We start from the raw sequence: 17,652 nt of genomic DNA, 5'->3' as shown, positions 1-17,652 counted from the left end.
CCTGAGAATTGACTGTATTAGAAGAAGGGGTTAGCCCAGAGCAGAAGTGGAGGGTGGTTGGAACATAAAAGGTGTCCATGAGTCTCTTGCACTGTCTAGGGAAGGAGGCACGCTGACCTATGAACACAAATATGCCAATCTCTTTAACGCACATATCCCTACACTATGGAGGTGCAAATCCATATGATTGCATCAATTAAGTTTTTATTTATGTTCATTTGTTCTGATCCAAGTTTATCAAGCAACATTCTGGTGATAATTTATGGCTTCCTGTGTGGGTTTGTCTATGAGTATAATTGTGCTCATCGTAAGAGAATAAAGTGGCATTCTGTATTATTATTATTATTTAGCAGTTACCATGAATGAATTTATTTAGCATGAGTCCCACAGAAATCCTCAGCTCTGGTTGTCCAGCAGGAATCAGGTTTGGCACCTTCAGAAGGACAGACCAGAGGACAGGACTATGGAACGAGGGGACCACAGGTACTCCTGCCTCGCTACCAGCTGTTGTCTGTAGGTGACAACTTTCCAGCTCACCTTCTGTGACAGCAACTTGGGCCAGATACAGAGCTCCCACTCCCAGTGCTGTTTAACTTTGGGTTTTCCTAGTAAGGAAGGTCTCCTACTACATTGTTCTCCCCCAGAAAAGTGGGCTAAGGTACATTTTTGGTTGATTTGGAATGTGTGCTACATCAATTATTTAAACTATTTTCAACAACCATTTCCATACTATATTGATGGATTCAGTTCGCTAGTCATCTTGAGCAGTGAACAAAACAGTTTGTTGGGAGATGTATGATTATAAAGATGGAGTACGAAATTGTGGAAGCAAGCCAAGTGTCCCTGACAGATGAATGGCTAAGCAAGGAGGGAGGGAAGAATGGGAAATTGTTGATGAACGGATACAGAGTTTCAGTTTTGCAAGATGAAAAGAGCTATGGGGAAGGAGGTGGTGGTGGTAGTGCACAGTATGAAAGTACTTCATGCCTCTGAACTGTACACTTAAACACGGTTAACGTGGTACATTTTATGCTAAGTGTATTTTACCACAATAAGAAAAAATTAAAGAAAATAAGATGGATTTCGGTTCCTGTCCCAAAGTGCTTACTGCCTCCCTGAGAGCCCAAGCAGGAGGGTAGGAACAGTGTTATGGGAATGCAGACTAAAGAGAGGTTAATATGAGGAGACCCCGGCCCATTTTACGAAGAAACGACACAAGAGGCAGGCCATTATGTAATTCCCTCAAATGCTTAAAATCCGTTGAGCAGAAGCTTCCCATTCCAGCTTGAATAACCTAAGGCTTAGGAGACCCTGACCGCGATGGACCCCTGTTCTCGGTTTGGCTCTCGCTCCAAGGGTTAGACCCGAGAAGCCCTCGCTGCCCAGCAGATGGCGCTGGGGCCCGCAGGGCACCTCCAGGCGCGCAGGGGCGCTCCCGCCCGCCTCTCGTCCCCCGCCTTGGTGACCCTTCCTTCCGCTTGCCAAGCCCGCCCCTCCACGCCTGCGCGTAGTTGCGCGGACGCTGGCCCGTGGCGGGGAATGGCGGCGTCTTCCAGTGGCGAGAAGGAGAAGGAGCGGCCGGGCGGCGGCTCGGGAGCTGCAGGCGGTAACAGCACACGTGAGAGGCTGCTGTCTGCGCTGGAAGATCTGGAGGTCTTGTCGAGGTGAGGCCGTCGGCCTGAGGGCCTGGCTGGGGCTGGGCCGGGAGGACTGACTCGGGACCCCCGGCCTGTCTTGGGCTGGTTCCCAGGGCTTGGCGGGGAGGGCCGCGCTCGGGGCTGCGGCGCAAGCTCCCAAGGACAGTGCACGAGGGTGGGGACGTGGGCCCGCAACCCTCAGGGGCTCGGACGGCATATTCCCCCCTTAGAGGACATTTTAATACTGACAGTGACTCTGGAACCCCAGACTGTCAGAATCGTAGCGAACCTTAGAGGTCGCCGGGTGTGAGTCCCTTCGTCCACCGACACTCGACAGACATATCAGGAACTCCCCTGGGTGCCGCGCGCTGGGAGACGGTCCTGCGGGGGAGGCTAGATGTCGACGAGGAGCCCAGTGTCAAGGGGGAGAGACTTACGTGTCAACAGTGACTGTGGCGCGGAGCTTGTTTTGATAGGTAGTTAGGGCAGGCTTCCTGGAGAAAGGACTGCATGGGACGAATGAGTCCCGCAGACCCACTAGGCGGCATGTGGCTGGAAGAGCATGTGCAAAGGCCTGGAACAGGAGCACGCACGACTTGGTGCTGGAATTACCAGTTTGGGGTGGCTGGAGTGCAGCGTGTGTGGCAGAGGTAGGAGATGAAATTGGATGTCCTCCTCCTTATTCTGCCATCTTTCATGGTACTCTGTCAGATTGAAGCATTCCTTAGCTCCAATGCATTCACTTGGATGTTAAAATTGTTCTGGTTCTTCGTCCCAAAATGTTCCCATCCCCACTGTCATAATTAATTCTTAATGCAGCTTCCCTACAGTTTCACTTGCCTTAATGTTTCTGCGTTTTATCCTTCTATATTACCCGAGAGCAGAGCTATCTTTTTAAAAAAGCCTCTGGTATTACTTTTTTGCTGTAGAATATTTGGTAGCTTCCCACTGCCCAGTGAAGTAAAGTTCATACTCTTTAGCTTAGCGTGCAGTAAAGCCATTCTCCACCCCTGTTAAATCCATCTTGTTGTCCTTATTTACTGCCGCATCCCTCTGCCCTCCCATGCCCTTTATTCCAGCCTCGGTGAATGCTCCCTATTCTCAAGCTAGAGAACTTGAAAACTTCCTCATCTTCAGTACCGTTTTTACTCCACCTCCAACTTGATGAATCATTCGTTTATCCTCCAGAATCCAGTTCAAGTGTCACCTTTTCTGTAGTCAACATTCTTTGACGTTTTAGAATAAGTCTTACATACAGGTATACCTTGTTTTAATCCACTTTATTGCACTTTGCAGATGCTGCATTTTTTACAGGTTGAAGCTTTATGGCAACCCTGTGTCAAGCAAGTCTATTGGTGCCATTTTTCCAATAGCATTCTTTTAAAATTAATACTGTATTTTATTTATTTTCTAAACTTTCTTTTTTAAAATTTATTTTATTACGATTTTTTTTTTAATTTTTATTTTATATTGGAGTAAAGTTGATTTATAATGTTGTGTTAGTTTCAGGTGTACAGCAAAGTGATTCCGTTATAAATATTTATCTGTAACCAAGTCCAAGCTCCTACTGCTCACCACATGACAGGCTAATAAATCAAGAGATGAGTTGTTGGGGGTTAGGGAATAGAGACTTCATTCAGAAAGCCAGCGAACCGGGAGGATGCTGGACTCATGCCGCAAAGAACCATCTTGCCTGAGTTAGAATTCAGGCTTTTATACTTAAAGGGGAGGGGCTAAAGTCAAAAATTTAGGTCAGCCTCCTGAGGGAATGTGTTCATTTCTTCCTCCCTGCAGTCATTCGCAGGTAGGCCTGGTCAAGATGTTTCCCGTGAGCTCAACAAAGGTGTTTTAGCTTAATGCTCATTACCTGGGAGGCAGGGCTCCCAGAGATGGGCCGTTATGTATAATTTAAGCTTATAGGCAATGTCTCTTTAGTAATTAACTTGTAATAGAATACAGTTTCTTTCTTATTACATATTTTTCTTTCTCAGATTCTTTTCCCATATAGGTTATTACATACAGAGTTCCCTGTGCTATACAGTAGGTCTTTGTTGATGATCTGTTTTATATATAGTGGTGTGTATATGTTGATCCTAACGTCCTAATTTATCACCCCCCCACCTGTCCCATTTGGTAACCCTAAGTTTGTTTCCTAAGTCTGTGAGTCTGTTTCTGTTTTGTAAATAAGTTCATTTATATCATTCTTTTAGATTCCACGTATAAGTGATATCATATGATATTTGTCTTTCTCTGTCTGACTGACTTCACTTAGTATGATAATCTCTAGGTCCATCCATGTTGCTGCAAATGGCATTATTTCATTCTTTTTTATGGCTGAGTAATATTCCATTGTATATATGTACCACATCTTCCTTATCCATTTGTCTTTTAATGGACATTTAGGTTGCTTCCATGTCTTGGCTATTGTAAATACTGCTGTGATGAACATTGGGGTGCATGTATCTTTTCGAATTACAGTTTCCTCTGGATATGTGCCCAGGAGTGGGATTGCTGGATCTATTTTTAGTTTTAGTTTTAGTTTTTTAAGAAACCTACATACTGTTCTCCATAGTGGCTGTACCAATTTACATTCCCACCAGCAGTGTAGGAGGGTTCCCTTTTCTCCACACCCTCTCTAGCATTTATTGTTTGTAGACTTTTTGATGATGGCCATTCTAACTGGTGTGAGGTGATACCTCATTGTAGTTTTGATTTGCATTTCTCTAATAATCAGCGATGTTGAGCATTGTTTGCAAATATTTTCTCCCGTTCTGTGGGTTCTTTTCGTTTTGTTTATGGTTTCCCTTGCTGTGCAAAAGCTTTTAAGTTTGATTAGGTCCCATTTGTTTGTTTTTATTTTCATTACTCTAGGAGGTGGATCAAAAAAGGTCTTGCTGCTAGTTATGTTAGAGAGTCTTCTGCCTATGTTTTCCTCTAAGAGTTTTATAGTATCTGGTCTTACATTTAGGTCTTTAATCCATGTTGAGGTTATTTTTGTGTGTGGTGTTAGAGAGTGTTCCAATTTCATTCATTTACATGTGGCTGTCCAGTTTTTCCAGCACCACTTATTGAAGAGACTCTCTTTTCTCCATTGTATATTCTTGCCTCCTTTGTTGTAATTAACTGACCATAGGTGCATGGGGTTATTTCTGGGCTTTCTATCCTGTTCCATTGATCTGTAAATGTGTCTTTGTGCCAGTACCATACTGTTTTGATTACTGAAGCTTTATAGTATAGTCTGAAGTCAGGGAGTCTGATTCCTCTGGCTCTGTTTTTCTTTCACAACATTGCTTTGGCTATTTGGGGTCTTTTGTGTTTCCATACAAATTTTAAGACCTTTTCTTCTAAAGATCTGCAAAAAATGCCATTGGCAATTTGATAGGGATTGCATTGAATCTGTAGATTACCTTCAGTAGTGTAGTAATTTTGACAGTATTGATTCTTCCAATCCAAGAACATGGTGTATCTTTCCACCTGTGTCATCTTCCCATTTCTTTCATCAGCGTCTTATAGTTTTCGGAGTACAGGTCTTTTGTCTCCTTAGGTAGGTTTATTCCTAGGTATTTTATTCTTTTTGATGCAATGCTAAATGAGATTGTTTCCTTAATTTCTGTTTCTGATCTTTTGTTGTTAGTGTATAGAAATGCAAGAGATTTCTGTGTATTAATTTGTGTACCCTGCAGCTTTACCGAATTCATTGATGAGCCCTTATAGTTTTCTGATAGCGTCTAGGATTTTCTATGAATAGTATGTCATCTGCGGTGGCAGTTTTACTTCTTTTATTTCTTTTTTTCTCTGCTTGTCATGGTTAGGGCTTCCAAAACTATGTTGAATTAAAGTGGTGAGAGTGGACATACTTGTCTTGTTCTGGATCTTAGAGGAAATGCTTTCAGCTTTTCACCGTTGAGTATGATGTTAGCTGTGGGTTTGTCATATGTCTTTATTATGTTGAGGTAGGTTCCCTCTATGCCCACTTTTTGGAGAGTTTTTATCATAAATTGGTGTTGAATTTTGTCAAAGGCTTTTTCTGCATCTGTTGAGATGATCATATGGTTTTAATTCTTCAGTTAATGTGTATCACACTGATTGATTTGTGGATATTGAAAAATCCTTGCATCCCTGGGATAAATCCCACTTGATCATGGTGTATGATCCTTTTAATGTATTGCTGGATTTGGTTTGCTAGTATTTTGTTGCGGATTTTTGCATCTATGTTCATTAGTGATACTGGCCTGTAATTTTCTTTTTTTGTGATATTTTTGTCTGGTTTTGGTATCAGGGTGACGGTGGCTTCATTAAATGAGTTTGGGAGTTTTACTTCCTCTGCAATTTTTTGAAACAGTTTCAGAAGGATAGGTGTTAACTCTTCTCTAAATATTTGATAGAATTCGCCGTGTAGCCATCTGGTCCTGGACTTCTGTTTGTTGGGAGTTTTTAAATCACAGTTTCAATTTCATTACTTGTGATTGGTCTGTTCATATTTTCTGTTTCTTCCTGGTTCAGTCTTGGGAGATTGTACCCTTCTAAGAATTTGTCCATTTCTTGTAGGTTGTTCATTTTATTGGCATATAGTTTAAGAACAACTAATGGTTAATTGGAAAATACCTCACTTACTACTTTTTGAGCCAGTTTTTTCCACTTGCTTGAATTCTGGGTCTTGTTCTGTTTGAAATATTCCCTTGAGCTCTTTTTTCTTTTGGGAGAATTCTCACCAGAAACCCAAGTCTAATACTTGATTGGCTTCTAGCATTTTTGCTAAGGAATCTTGATGACACTGATGAGTGTGAAATTAGTCGAGTTAAAAACCACATGGTATGGATGGTGGTAATTAATTTTTCTGTAAATATGTTGACTTTGTGAAGAAGTAACACCCCCTTTGGGAAGCAATGGATGCTGCCTTTTGTTCTGAGTAGGTCTTAGTCTGAGAATTTCAAATCTTTGCCTTAGTATAACCAAAGAACTATTACATCTCACCCTTCTACTCTGGAGCCCAGTAAATTCGTTTCTTTTCTTAGCTTTACTTGCTGTAACATAATTTGTCTGTTTTGCTGAGTAACCCTAGTATATATTTCATGTCCACCAAGTTCAGGAACTGTGTTTCTGAGGCTACCCATTCAGTATAATGGTCTTTGAGAACATCTCCTACATTGGACAACCCAGTAGTCAATCTTGAGATCTTGCCTCTAGATTGATTGGCTCCTGGGCTGTCTATCTGTGGTGTGTTTACTTGATGCTGTCGGTACCTATAGGAGTGCCTATACTTGGTATTCATGTACTCTTTGCTTGAGATAGCATAGCTAAGTAATTTATCAGTTATGTTAAATTTGAGACTAAATTGAAATTCTCTTGTATCTAGATTTGACCAGCTTATCCCTCTCTATATTTGATTCTTGATCGTCAAGTATAGCATTTTCCGTTTGATGAAGTGTATTTATCCACTGAAATTTTGAATCATTTAAATTTTCCTCAAGAACCTCAGTGTTTCTGAAACTTTCTCCTTCAGCTTTCCAGTTGTACATGATCACCTGAGGTGCTGAGTTCTCTTTTGCTTCCTCTAAAAGAAGCTGTAGTTCTTCTGCTTCCCATTCTCCAGGAATGCCAAAAAGACTTGGATTTCTTGTTAATTTGTAGTCCTCCTCACTGAATCTGTTGACAGGTTGGTTAAAGCCTTCTTCTTTTTTGAGGCGCTCTGCTGCCTGTGGTAATAGCCATTGTCTTAGAAGTTCATTTTTCTTTTTCTCCGATTTTCTCATGCCGTACCTGCCACATTATTTGTTCATCTCTAAAGAAAGACTGGGTGACAGTAGGTAAGTGAGAATTTCTCTCTTTTATAATCCTGAAAATGGTTGTTGGTGGTGATGGAAGAGATGTCACTTTGGTTTGCCACCTAAGACTCATTGGAACCCCACCACAGAATGAGGCTGCTCCAGTATGATTGGCTTTCCAAAAAGTCCCATTATGTGGCCAGACACACATAGATACTTATACTGATTTTGTGATATGTGAAGTTTGTCATTATCCTATGAATGAAGTTTTTCTCTTTGCATTTTTAAATGAAAAATGAAAAATCTCATTATTGTAACCTCTTGACTTTAGAAAGTAGTGGGTGTGAAATTTGGCATATATTTTTGTACTGTTACCTGATTATATAGCCTTTTAGTATATTATTGGGGTGGCCAAAAAGTTTCTTAGGTTTTTAAGTAAAAATGAAAGACACATTTTTCATTTTCACCAAGAACTTCATTGAACACCGTATTCACCCTTTTGTTCCACTACCTTCTGCCATTTTTCAGGCAACTTCATAATTCCATCTTCCCAAAACTTTTTATCTTTTTAAGCAAAGAACTGTTCCAGGTGCCTTTTACAGTCTTCCAGGGAATTGAACTTTTTTTCATTAAGAGAATTTTGTGAAGACCGAAATAAATGGAAATCTGAAGGTGCAATGTCTGGTGAATACCGCAGAGGAATCAGAACTTCCCAGCCAAGCTGTAACAGTTTCTGCCTGGTCATCGAAGAAACATGCGGTCTTGTGGTATCCTGATGGAAGATTATGCGTTTTCTGATGACTAATTCTGGAGGCTTTTCGTGCTTTCAGTTGGTCTAATTGGGAGCAGTACTTGTTGGAATTAATCGTTTGGTTTTCCGGAAGGAGCTCATAATAGAGGACTCCCTTCCAATCCCACCATATACACAACATCACCTTCTCTGGATGAAGACCGGCCTTTGGTGTGCTTGGTGGTGGTTCATTTCACTTGCCCCACGATCTCTTCCATTCCACATGATTGTACAGTATCCACTTTTCATCACCCGTCACAATTTGTTTTAAAAACGGATCATATTCATTACGTTTCAGTAGAGGATCACATGCGGAAATACGGTCAGGAAGGTTTTTTTCGCTTAACTTATGTGGAACCCAAACATCAAAGTGATTTACATAACCAAGCTGGTGCAAATGATTTTCAGCGCTTGGTTTCGATATTGTGTGTCAGCTATCTCTCGTGTGGTCTAACGTTGTTGGTTCTCAATTAATGTCTCAATTTGATCGCTGTCAACTTCAACTGGTCTACCTGACTGTGGAGCATCGTCCAGCGAGAAATCTCCAGCACAAAACTTCACAGACCACTTTTGACATATTCGATCAGTCACAGCGCCTTCTCCGTACACTACACAAATCTTTTTTTGCATTTCAGTTGCGTTTTTACCTTTCTTGAAATAATCAAGCATAATGTGCTGAAAATGTTGCTTTTTTTCTTCCATCTTCAGTATTAAAATGGCAACACAAAAATTCGCCAGTTTTGATAAGTGTTTTTTTAAATGCACGCTGACATGACAGCTGTCACAGTACAGTCTAACAAAGTTGTTTCGAATGAAGTTAAAGACCACTAAGCGCTGCTAGAGCCATCTATGGAAAAAACCAAACGAACCTTTTGGTCAGTCCAATACTTTGTAAGATGTAATAGAATCAGGTAGTCTTTGGAGGAATTTAAAAAATAGAAACCTGTAGGTAGATTGTAGTCTAAAAAGTTTCTTTTAACCTGTTTGTAACTCAGAACTCATTGTGGAACAGAAACCACGTTGATAGGAGTCTTGAGGTTTCCCCACCAGCCTATTAAGTGTTTACCTGGGGCTTCCCTGGTGGCGCAGTGGTTAAGAATCCGCCTGCCAATGCAGGGCATGGGTTCAAGCCCTGGTCCGGGAAGATCCCACATGCTGCAGAGCAACTAAGCCCTTGTGCCACAACTACTGAACCAGCATGCCTAGAGCCTGTGCTCCGCAACAAGAGAAGCCACTGCAATGAGAAGCCCGCACACCACAATGAAGGGCAGCCCCCGCTCACAGCAACTAGAGAAAGCCCGTGCGCAGCAATGAAGACCCAGTGCAGCCAAAAACAAATTAAAAAAATGAATTAATTTAAAAGAAAATTGTTTACCTGAAGTGTAGTATCACAAATAATATAGGACCTAACCCTGTGTAAGTTATATTTGTGTGGAAATGTGGGAGGATTCTAATTTGGCATGCCAGGAGTACAGCTGCTTCCTTTGTAGCGGCACGGGCCTCCCACTCCTATAATGAGAGAGAGGACAGGGGGTCCTTCAGCCTCTTTTCACCCTTGGAGTGGACAAAGGTTTCCACTTTGTCCTAGATAGTTAGTGAAGAGCACTGAATCTTACAGACCTCTCCCTCCCTGTACGCCTCTGCCTAAAGTAAACCCTTGTAAGGTTTTCTGTTGATTTATGCTCCCAGATTGGCAAGAACGGGTCATTCTGCGTCTCCCACCATACCCCCAACCCCTCACCACCATCCCTTCCCCCACAGAAACCAGCTTTTATATAGGCCAGGGGTTATCAACTCCATCTCATTAATGGGGTGCAGAAAAGGGCTAATCTAACATGCTGTTTTCATAAAATGTCTGTTTAATCCATTAGCAAGTCCTGTCAGCTCTGCTTCCAAAATACATCCTAAATCTGTCCATGTTTCCCCATTTCCATTACTAAATCCTAGTGGCTAGGACCTAGTCAAAGCCAGTGTCATCTTTTGCCTGGGACACTACAAAAACCACCTAACTTGATTCCCTTTCTAGCTCTCTTACAGTCTGTTCTCCAGATAGTTCAGCAGTTGTTTAAAAACGTAAATCAGGTCATGTCCTTTGCTTGTTTAAAATAATCCAGTAGCTTCTCTTTGCACTTAAGAGTGAAATACTAATCCTGTACCCTGACCTACAGAGCCCTACACAATCCAGCCCTCCCCCTCCCTCTCTCTTTCACTCCCTCCCTCCCTCCATTGTCCTTATTTTGTATCCTGCTCCCTGGTGCCTGCTGTGCTCTGGCCACATTTCCTCAAACCCATCTTTGAGCCAGTGAGCTAGCTGGGTCTTTTACCAAGCACTCTTTCCTCCCACATCTCCTGGCTGGCTTCTCTTGTTTAATTCATGTTTTACTTCACAGATATTCCCATAGAGAAACCTTCCTTGACCACCCAGTGTAAGTAGCCAAACTACTTCACCGACACTCTCTGGTTTAACACTCTGCTTTATTTTCTTCCTAACCCCTGTCACTCTGGTTTTACTTATATATTTTTTTGTCTTCTCTATTAGAATTTAATTGCCATTGTTCACTTTACTAACCCAAGCATCTAGAAAATACCTGGCACATAATAGGCACTCAAGAAATATTTGAATGAGTGAATGAAGACTTTTCATTCCCTTATCTACTTTTTTCATTAATTAGGTAATTAATTCATACATAATGGTGTATGGGAGGGAGGTTGAGTCCAATTGGCACCATCCACTAAAATAGCCTGAGGCTGGTGAGTGGAAGGTGGAACTATGAAGGTAAAAATAGCATGGTAGCCAGTGAGAAGGTACAAACCCTGGGCTGACTAGTAGTGTCAGGTAGTTAATTGTGAAGCTGTCCTCTCCTGGATAATTTCTGAATTAAGTCCCATGTATCAACAGTTTTGAAACTAATATATAGAATATTACCTACTACACATTTTTTCCCAATCATTCTTCTGTTTTTCATGTAGAAAATTAGCATATTTAACAAATGAGCATTCTAGAAATATATGGTTTATTATGTGTAGGTATCCCTCTTAACTGATACCTGTTTGGTTAATTTAAAAATTTGCAGGTGAGGAGTTCTGTGTCACAACTACTCAGTTCTGCCATTGTAGTGGGAAAGCAGCCTTAGGCAATATGTAAATGAAGGGGCGTGGCTATCATCCAAGAAAAGTTATTTACAAAAACCACAGATGGGCTGCATTTGGCCTGTAGACCCCTTATGTAGGAGTTTTTCTTGCATAAACCACGCATAATGCATTGTCTGCATTTTCTAGTTCGGTTTTTTTAAAGTGAAATGAGCACTTGGACACTCATCAAGCAGTCTTAGGGCAGGGTCTTGCTGAGTTTTTATGACTTTACTTCTCCTGGTTCGATAGTTATTCTTTGCAAACCTCTGTTGAGTGTTTCCAAGCTTAGGTTTTTATAGAAACAGTTTTTCCTATTCACAGTCATACTTCATTTGTATTTATATAGTCAATATTAATTTATACAGTTATAGTAATAGTAAAGTTTGAATAAATGGGTCTGGTAATGAACACAGCTGAGTCTTGGTGAGAATGCACTGTGCCGGTGAGAGCTGAAGTCCACAGTCAAAGTGGCCTGTGGGGCAATAGCTCTGAGTACTCAGCTTGCTGCGGGTACCGTGAATCCAGCAAGTCAGTCAGGTGGAGATCAGGTAGAGGCTCTATTGTATTTACTTTGCAAACTCTGTTTTTGTTTTATAGAGAACTTATAGAAATGCTGGCGATTTCAAGAAACCAAAAGTTGTTACAGTCTGGAGAGGAAAACCAGGTAAGTGGTTTCTTTTTGAATTAAACACAAAAAACCTCCATCATTTTTACAATTTCCTATTTATATTTACTTTGTGTGAGAACAGGAAGATCAGATTCTATTAAATTATTAATTGCAGTTTTTAAATTGATATTTTTTTGCATCATTTAGGTAAGATATCATTGACATGTAATATTGTATTAGTTTAAGATGTATATCATAATAATTTGATATAGGTACATAATGCAAAGTGATCACCACAGTAAGTTTAGTTAATGTCCATCACCTCACATGGTTAAGTTTGTTTTGTTTTGTTTTGTTTTTTGGTCACACCACGCGGCATGTGGGATCTTAGTTCCCCAAGCAGGGATGGAACCCACGCCCCCTGTAGTGGAAGTGTGGAGTTTTAACCACTGGACCACCAGGGAAGTCCCCAGTTTTCTTTTCTTTTTTTTTTTCTTAAACAAATTTTATTTATTTACTTATTTATTCATTCATTCACTCATTTATTTATGGCTGTGTTGGGTTTTTGTTGCTGCGCACAGTCTTTCTCTAGTTGTAGCGAGCAGGGGTTACTCTTCGTTATGGTGCGCAGCCTTTTCATTGCGATGGCTTCTCTTGTTGTGGAGCACAGGCTGTAGGGCGCATAGGCTTCAGTAGTTGTGGCACACAGGCTTCAGTAGTTGTGGCACGTGGGCTCAGTAGTTGTGGTGCACGGGCTTAGTTGCTCCGCAGCATATGGGATCTTCCAGGAGCAGGGCTCGAACCTGTGTCCCCTGCATTGGCAGGTGGATTCTTAACCACTGTACCACCAGGGAAGTCCTTTCTCTTCTTATGATAAAAACTTCTAAGAAAATTGCAGGGAAAGTGGCAACTTTTCATGTACCTGTTGACCATTTGTATGTCTTTGGAAAAATGTCTATTCAGTTCCTTTGCACATTTTTTAAGAACTGTTTTAAGTTTTTGAGATTTACTCTCAGCTATTTTCAAATTTACAGTACTGTATTCTTAATTATAGTCACGATGGTGTATGTTATATTTCCAGAACTTATTTATCTTATAGCCTGGAGTTTGTACCTTTTGACCACCTTTACCCATTTTGCCGCCTTCCCCCTGGCAACCACCAATCTGAGCTCTTTTTCTATGTATTTGGCTCTTTTTACATTCCACATATAACTGAGATCATACGGTGTTTGTCTTTCTCTGTCTGACTTATTTCCCTTAATGTAATGTTCTTAAGGTCCGTCCATGTTATCCCAAATGCCAAGATTTCCTTCTTTTTTTGTGGCTGAATGATATTCCTTTGTGTGTGTGTGCGTGTGTATAGATTTACATCACGTTTTCTTTATCCATTCATCCATTGATGGACACTTAGATTACTTCCATGTCTTGGCTATTGTGAATAATGCTACAGTGAACATATGAGTGCAGGTATCTTTTCGAAAATAGTGATTTCATTTCCTTTGGATAAATACTCAGAAGTAGAATTGCTGGATCATATGGTAGTTCTAATTTTAATTTTTTAAGTAACCTCCACACTTAATGGAATGTTTTCTGCAGTAGTTGCACCAATTCAGATTCTAAGGGTTCCCTTTGTCTCCACATTCTCACCAACACTTGTTATCTTTTGTCTTTCTGATTATAGCCATTCTAGCTGGTGCAGGGTCATACCCAGTTGTGGTGTTGATTTGCACTTCCCTGATGATTAGTGATGTTGAATACCTTCTCATGTATTTTTGGCCATTTGTATATGTTTGGAGAAATGTCTATTCAGTTCCTGGTGTCAGCTAATAAAATCATCTCAAATAAATTTTACCTTCCCTGAGAAATGAATAAACCTGCTCATTTTGGCATATCGCTAGTTCTGAAAGATTTGTTTTATTTTGTGTGAAAGAATAGCATATAATTAGAAAAAGCAGAAAACCTTGATATTAATCTCTTCTAAAATAATTATAGGTAGGCTGTTTTTAACAATGATTAGTAAGTAGTACTTTGAAGGTGTTAAAACTTTATGGACTAGCCAATTCACGTGTGGATTCTTCGTTTCATGGGAATGTAGTTCTTCAGTATTCTGTTGTCTGCTTTAATCACCTATTATCTGACAGGTCCTGGAGTTGTTAATTCATAGAGATGGGGAATTTCAAGAACTAATGAAATTGGCACTTAATCAGGGAAAAATCCATCATGAAATGCAAGTTTTAGAAAAAGAAGTAGAAAAAAGAGACAGTGATATTCAGCAACTACAAAAACAGCTAAAGGAAGCAGAACAGATACTGGTAAGTTGATAGAGGCTGGTTCTTAATGTAAAAAAGGATATTATTTACTCTATTTCTGAAAAATAAATCTATTATCACAATTTTGAAGTGGTAGAAAACTTGAATTTCCAAGTCTAAAAGTGACCCCTTATCACTTTGGTTAGATGAAAGACCATGTCATTCCCTTTTTTTTTTTAATATTTATTTATTTTATTCGTTTATTTTATTTATTTATTAGGCTGTGTCTGGTCTTAGTTGCGGCACACAGGATCTTTTCATTGCGGCGCGTGGGCTTCTCTCTAGTTGTGGCACGTGGGCTCGAGAACAAGTGGGCTCTGTAGTTGCAGCACGAGGGCTCTCTCATTGAGGCGGGCGAGCTCAGTAGTTGTGGCACGTGGGCTTAGTTGCCCCGCGGCATGTGGGATCTCAGTTCCCTGACCAAGAAGAAGATGGATTCTTTACCACTGGACCACTGGGGAAGTCCCTCCCTTTTTAATTACTGTTTTCTGATAGTCTGCATTGCTTTTGAACCATATTTTCATTATTTGAAGATTGCACAAGATTGAATTAATAGAAATGGGAAGTTCTACTTTTATCCTGTCCTAAGTTTTCATTTGTTAATAGTCTAAATCTCTACTTCAGTTTTAGAAATAATTTTTGAAATCAGTAAAAGCATATACCAATTTTATAAATTGATTAAAATTTACATTTATTTAGTCTTCCATTCTAAACTAGATGGGATTTGGATATATGTTAAGGACTCTAGTTTTTCCTTTCTTGTTCTTGGCTACTATTTCAAAGAGACAATTTATTTGTTATTATTTGCTCAGTTATTTCACTAAATACTAACTAATGTAATTGTTATGTGGTGGTATTGTAGGAAGAGCTGAGTTTGCTTCTCATATGGACCAGACATTGCTGGCTCTTCTCTAGATTAGATTTCCAAAAGACAGTGAACACAAGGACTATAAAGAGACTAAATTTTATGATTTAGATAGTGGCAACTAACAGTTATTAAGTACTGGTGCACCAGGCCCTGTACTTTGCACTTTATGTGTATTATCTCAATCTTCATAACAATTATATGAGGTCAGTACCGTTATTCTATTTTTACAGACAAAACCATGATTTTAAATGAATACCTACCTTGCCCAAGAGGTAAAAGTTGAGAGATGGAACATAAACCTAGATCTCTCTGACTCCATACTCTTACCCGCTGTGTTATGGTGGAGGATGCATATACTAGGTTAGCTTCATTTTACACTTTCGTTTGCCTTTGCCCAGGGGAGGGTGGGTGGAAGAGTTCATTGTAATAGTCATTAAGCATGGAGGTAATGGTAACGTATAAATGAATGAGACGATCCAAGAATTTATCTTGTAATCTAGAAAAAAAAATTTTTTGGTATTTTATCCTTGAACTAGATATAAGAATAGGATGCTTTGGGAGTAGTACGTGGTCTGTTTTCTGCCTGTTTATGATGGATGACATAAAGAAAAAATGGTAGTGAACAATCCAATTTACATTTTGTTTCTAACAACTAACTTGTGTATGGAGACTGACTCATATGTTTCTTTTTTTCATTGACTGTAACTGATACAAATGATACCCAAGTGGTGGTTCAGAATATTACAAATAAATTGTGGGGATTTCCAAATTTTGCATATTGTTTCTATGGGATAAATGATTTTGTGAATTTAGCCAAAAACTGGGCTTGGTATAGTTTTGAATAATCCATATTTCTTTTTTTAATGTTGTTTAAATTAGGCAACAGCTGTTTACCAAGCAAAAGAAAAACTCAAGTCAATAGAAAAAGCAAGAAAAGGTTAGTACTGTGGGAACACTGAATGACTTTCTGAAAAATCCATATTTTGGTTTCAAGAAACTAATGAGAAGATTATTGGTAATCATTTGCTGCTGTTGAAAAGTTTCCAATAAATTTTCATTGTAAAAGTGCCTGCTATGTTATAGCACTATGCTGGGCATTGCTAGGGAGGTGTCACATTCTTTTTCAGGTTATAAGAAGCAATAATAGAAGTTACGGCTCTTACCCAAATGTGCAATAAAGACAGTGTGTTTTTTAAATTGTTGGGAGAAGAGAATATGGGCTGGAAGCAAATGAGATTTGAGGTGGATCTTGAAAGACACCGTGAAGTCAGAACTAGATAAGGCTTTGGGGTGTGTGCACATGTAGTGGTGCTTCTAGAGGCTCAGCATGACTTCTTGTCCTGTCCTGCTTCTCTCTTTAAAAGGCTTCCATTTTGGATCTTTTAGATTGCATACTAAAAGTCAGAATTATAATGAAGACTTTGGTTACTTGCTTTTAATGATTTGTGGGTATGATTTACATCTAACTCGCCTCTTGTCCTATTTTAGATTAACTACTGTTAATGTTTGGTGTGTGTTCTTCCAGATTTTTCTTAGATCTGTAATACATACGTAACAAGAACAATACAAATACACGTATGACATATATTCTAAAATAAAAACCAGGTTGTGCTATACATATTAGTTACTAGTGTACTTTTTTACCTAATGAATATATTTTAAGTATGAAGTGCATCTGTGATGTGTGCAGTATGACTTGCATCTGTGATGTGCGCACTGACAAACTTGTATGTTGACTAGGCTGAAATGTTAACACTCTCCTCCTGACTCTCTCAGGTGCCGTCTCCTCTGAAGAAATAATTAAGTACGCACATAGGATTAGTGCAAGTAATGCTGTGTGTGCCCCACTGACCTGGGTCCCAGGTAAAAGTAATTCTCTTTTTACTAGATATATGTGGTTTTGAAAATTCTTAGGTGACTGTACACAAAAATAGGAAGAAAAGATTTAAATATGGAATGTATTTATCTTTAGAAACATGTTTCATATTTTCACATCTTTAGTGTCTTATAAGTGATAATATAGGCCAGGGGTTTTATCATTGGTTTTCTACAAAGTTGTTGCCACTGGGAACTGTGTTTCTTTCCTTTTTTAAAAAAAAATCAGTAATAAATTAATAAATTTTAAAAGTATAATACGTGATGATTCTAAAGCTATAGATTTATATACCTGTAAAACCCAGGCTGGTCAGAAGCTAACTTGTTTGAGCCATTAAGATTTCCACAAGGGTTCCAGCCTGAGAAAGAGACAGTCCCAACTCTTAGGGGATAAAGATGAAGCACTGGACACCCAGCAGCAGACACACAGGACTGCCGAGAGCTGGAGTAATTAGAAATAGCAGAGAGAGAAACAAACTGCCACATATATATATATATATATATTTTTTAATTTATTTATTTATTTGGTTGCATCAGGTCTTAGTTGCGGCACGTGGGCTGTGGCATGCCAACTCTTAGTTTCCCTGTGACATGTGGGATCTAGTTCCCTGACCAGGGATTGAACCCTGGCCCCCTGCATTGGGAGCGCAGAATCTTATCCACTGCGCC

General features: G+C 39.7%; 1 protein-coding gene and 1 long non-coding RNA gene across 6 annotated transcripts in view; one reads left to right on the top strand and one right to left on the bottom strand.

Annotated features, from left to right (window-relative positions):
* Nucleotides 1-2,178, bottom strand: part of LOC309647312 — a 41,892-nt gene extending 39,714 nt beyond the window's left edge. For both annotated transcript variants that reach the window (XR_014255951.1, XR_014255952.1), the window contains exon 1: nucleotides 2,075-2,178. This is a non-coding gene — a long non-coding RNA (uncharacterized lncRNA). The remainder of the gene's footprint in view (nucleotides 1-2,074) is intronic.
* The window catches only part of MED4 (mediator complex subunit 4), a 19,619-nt gene continuing 3,461 nt past the window's right edge, over nucleotides 1,495-17,652 (top strand). The window contains exons 1-7 of one of the 4 annotated variants that reach the window (XM_082434511.1): nucleotides 1,495-1,664; nucleotides 7,426-7,444; nucleotides 10,583-10,618; nucleotides 11,922-11,988; nucleotides 14,073-14,243; nucleotides 15,988-16,045; nucleotides 16,885-16,971. In XM_082434511.1, coding sequence (XP_082290637.1) covers nucleotides 11,935-11,988; nucleotides 14,073-14,243; nucleotides 15,988-16,045; nucleotides 16,885-16,971 — 370 coding nt within the window. In that variant the 5' untranslated portion in view covers nucleotides 1,495-1,664; nucleotides 7,426-7,444; nucleotides 10,583-10,618; nucleotides 11,922-11,934. Of the gene's footprint in view, nucleotides 1,665-2,136; nucleotides 2,288-7,425; nucleotides 7,445-10,582; nucleotides 10,619-11,921; nucleotides 11,989-14,072; nucleotides 14,244-15,987; nucleotides 16,046-16,884; nucleotides 16,972-17,652 lie in introns of those variants that run through there. The other 3 variants (XM_082434508.1, XM_082434509.1, XM_082434510.1) reach the window with 3 other exon arrangements.

Source organism: Balaenoptera physalus, assembly GCF_965194825.1.
Source record: "Balaenoptera physalus genome assembly, chromosome: 18".
In the NCBI taxonomy this organism is placed as follows: Eukaryota; Metazoa; Chordata; class Mammalia; order Artiodactyla; family Balaenopteridae; genus Balaenoptera; species Balaenoptera physalus.
This window is presented reverse-complemented; position numbering and strand designations above follow the sequence as displayed.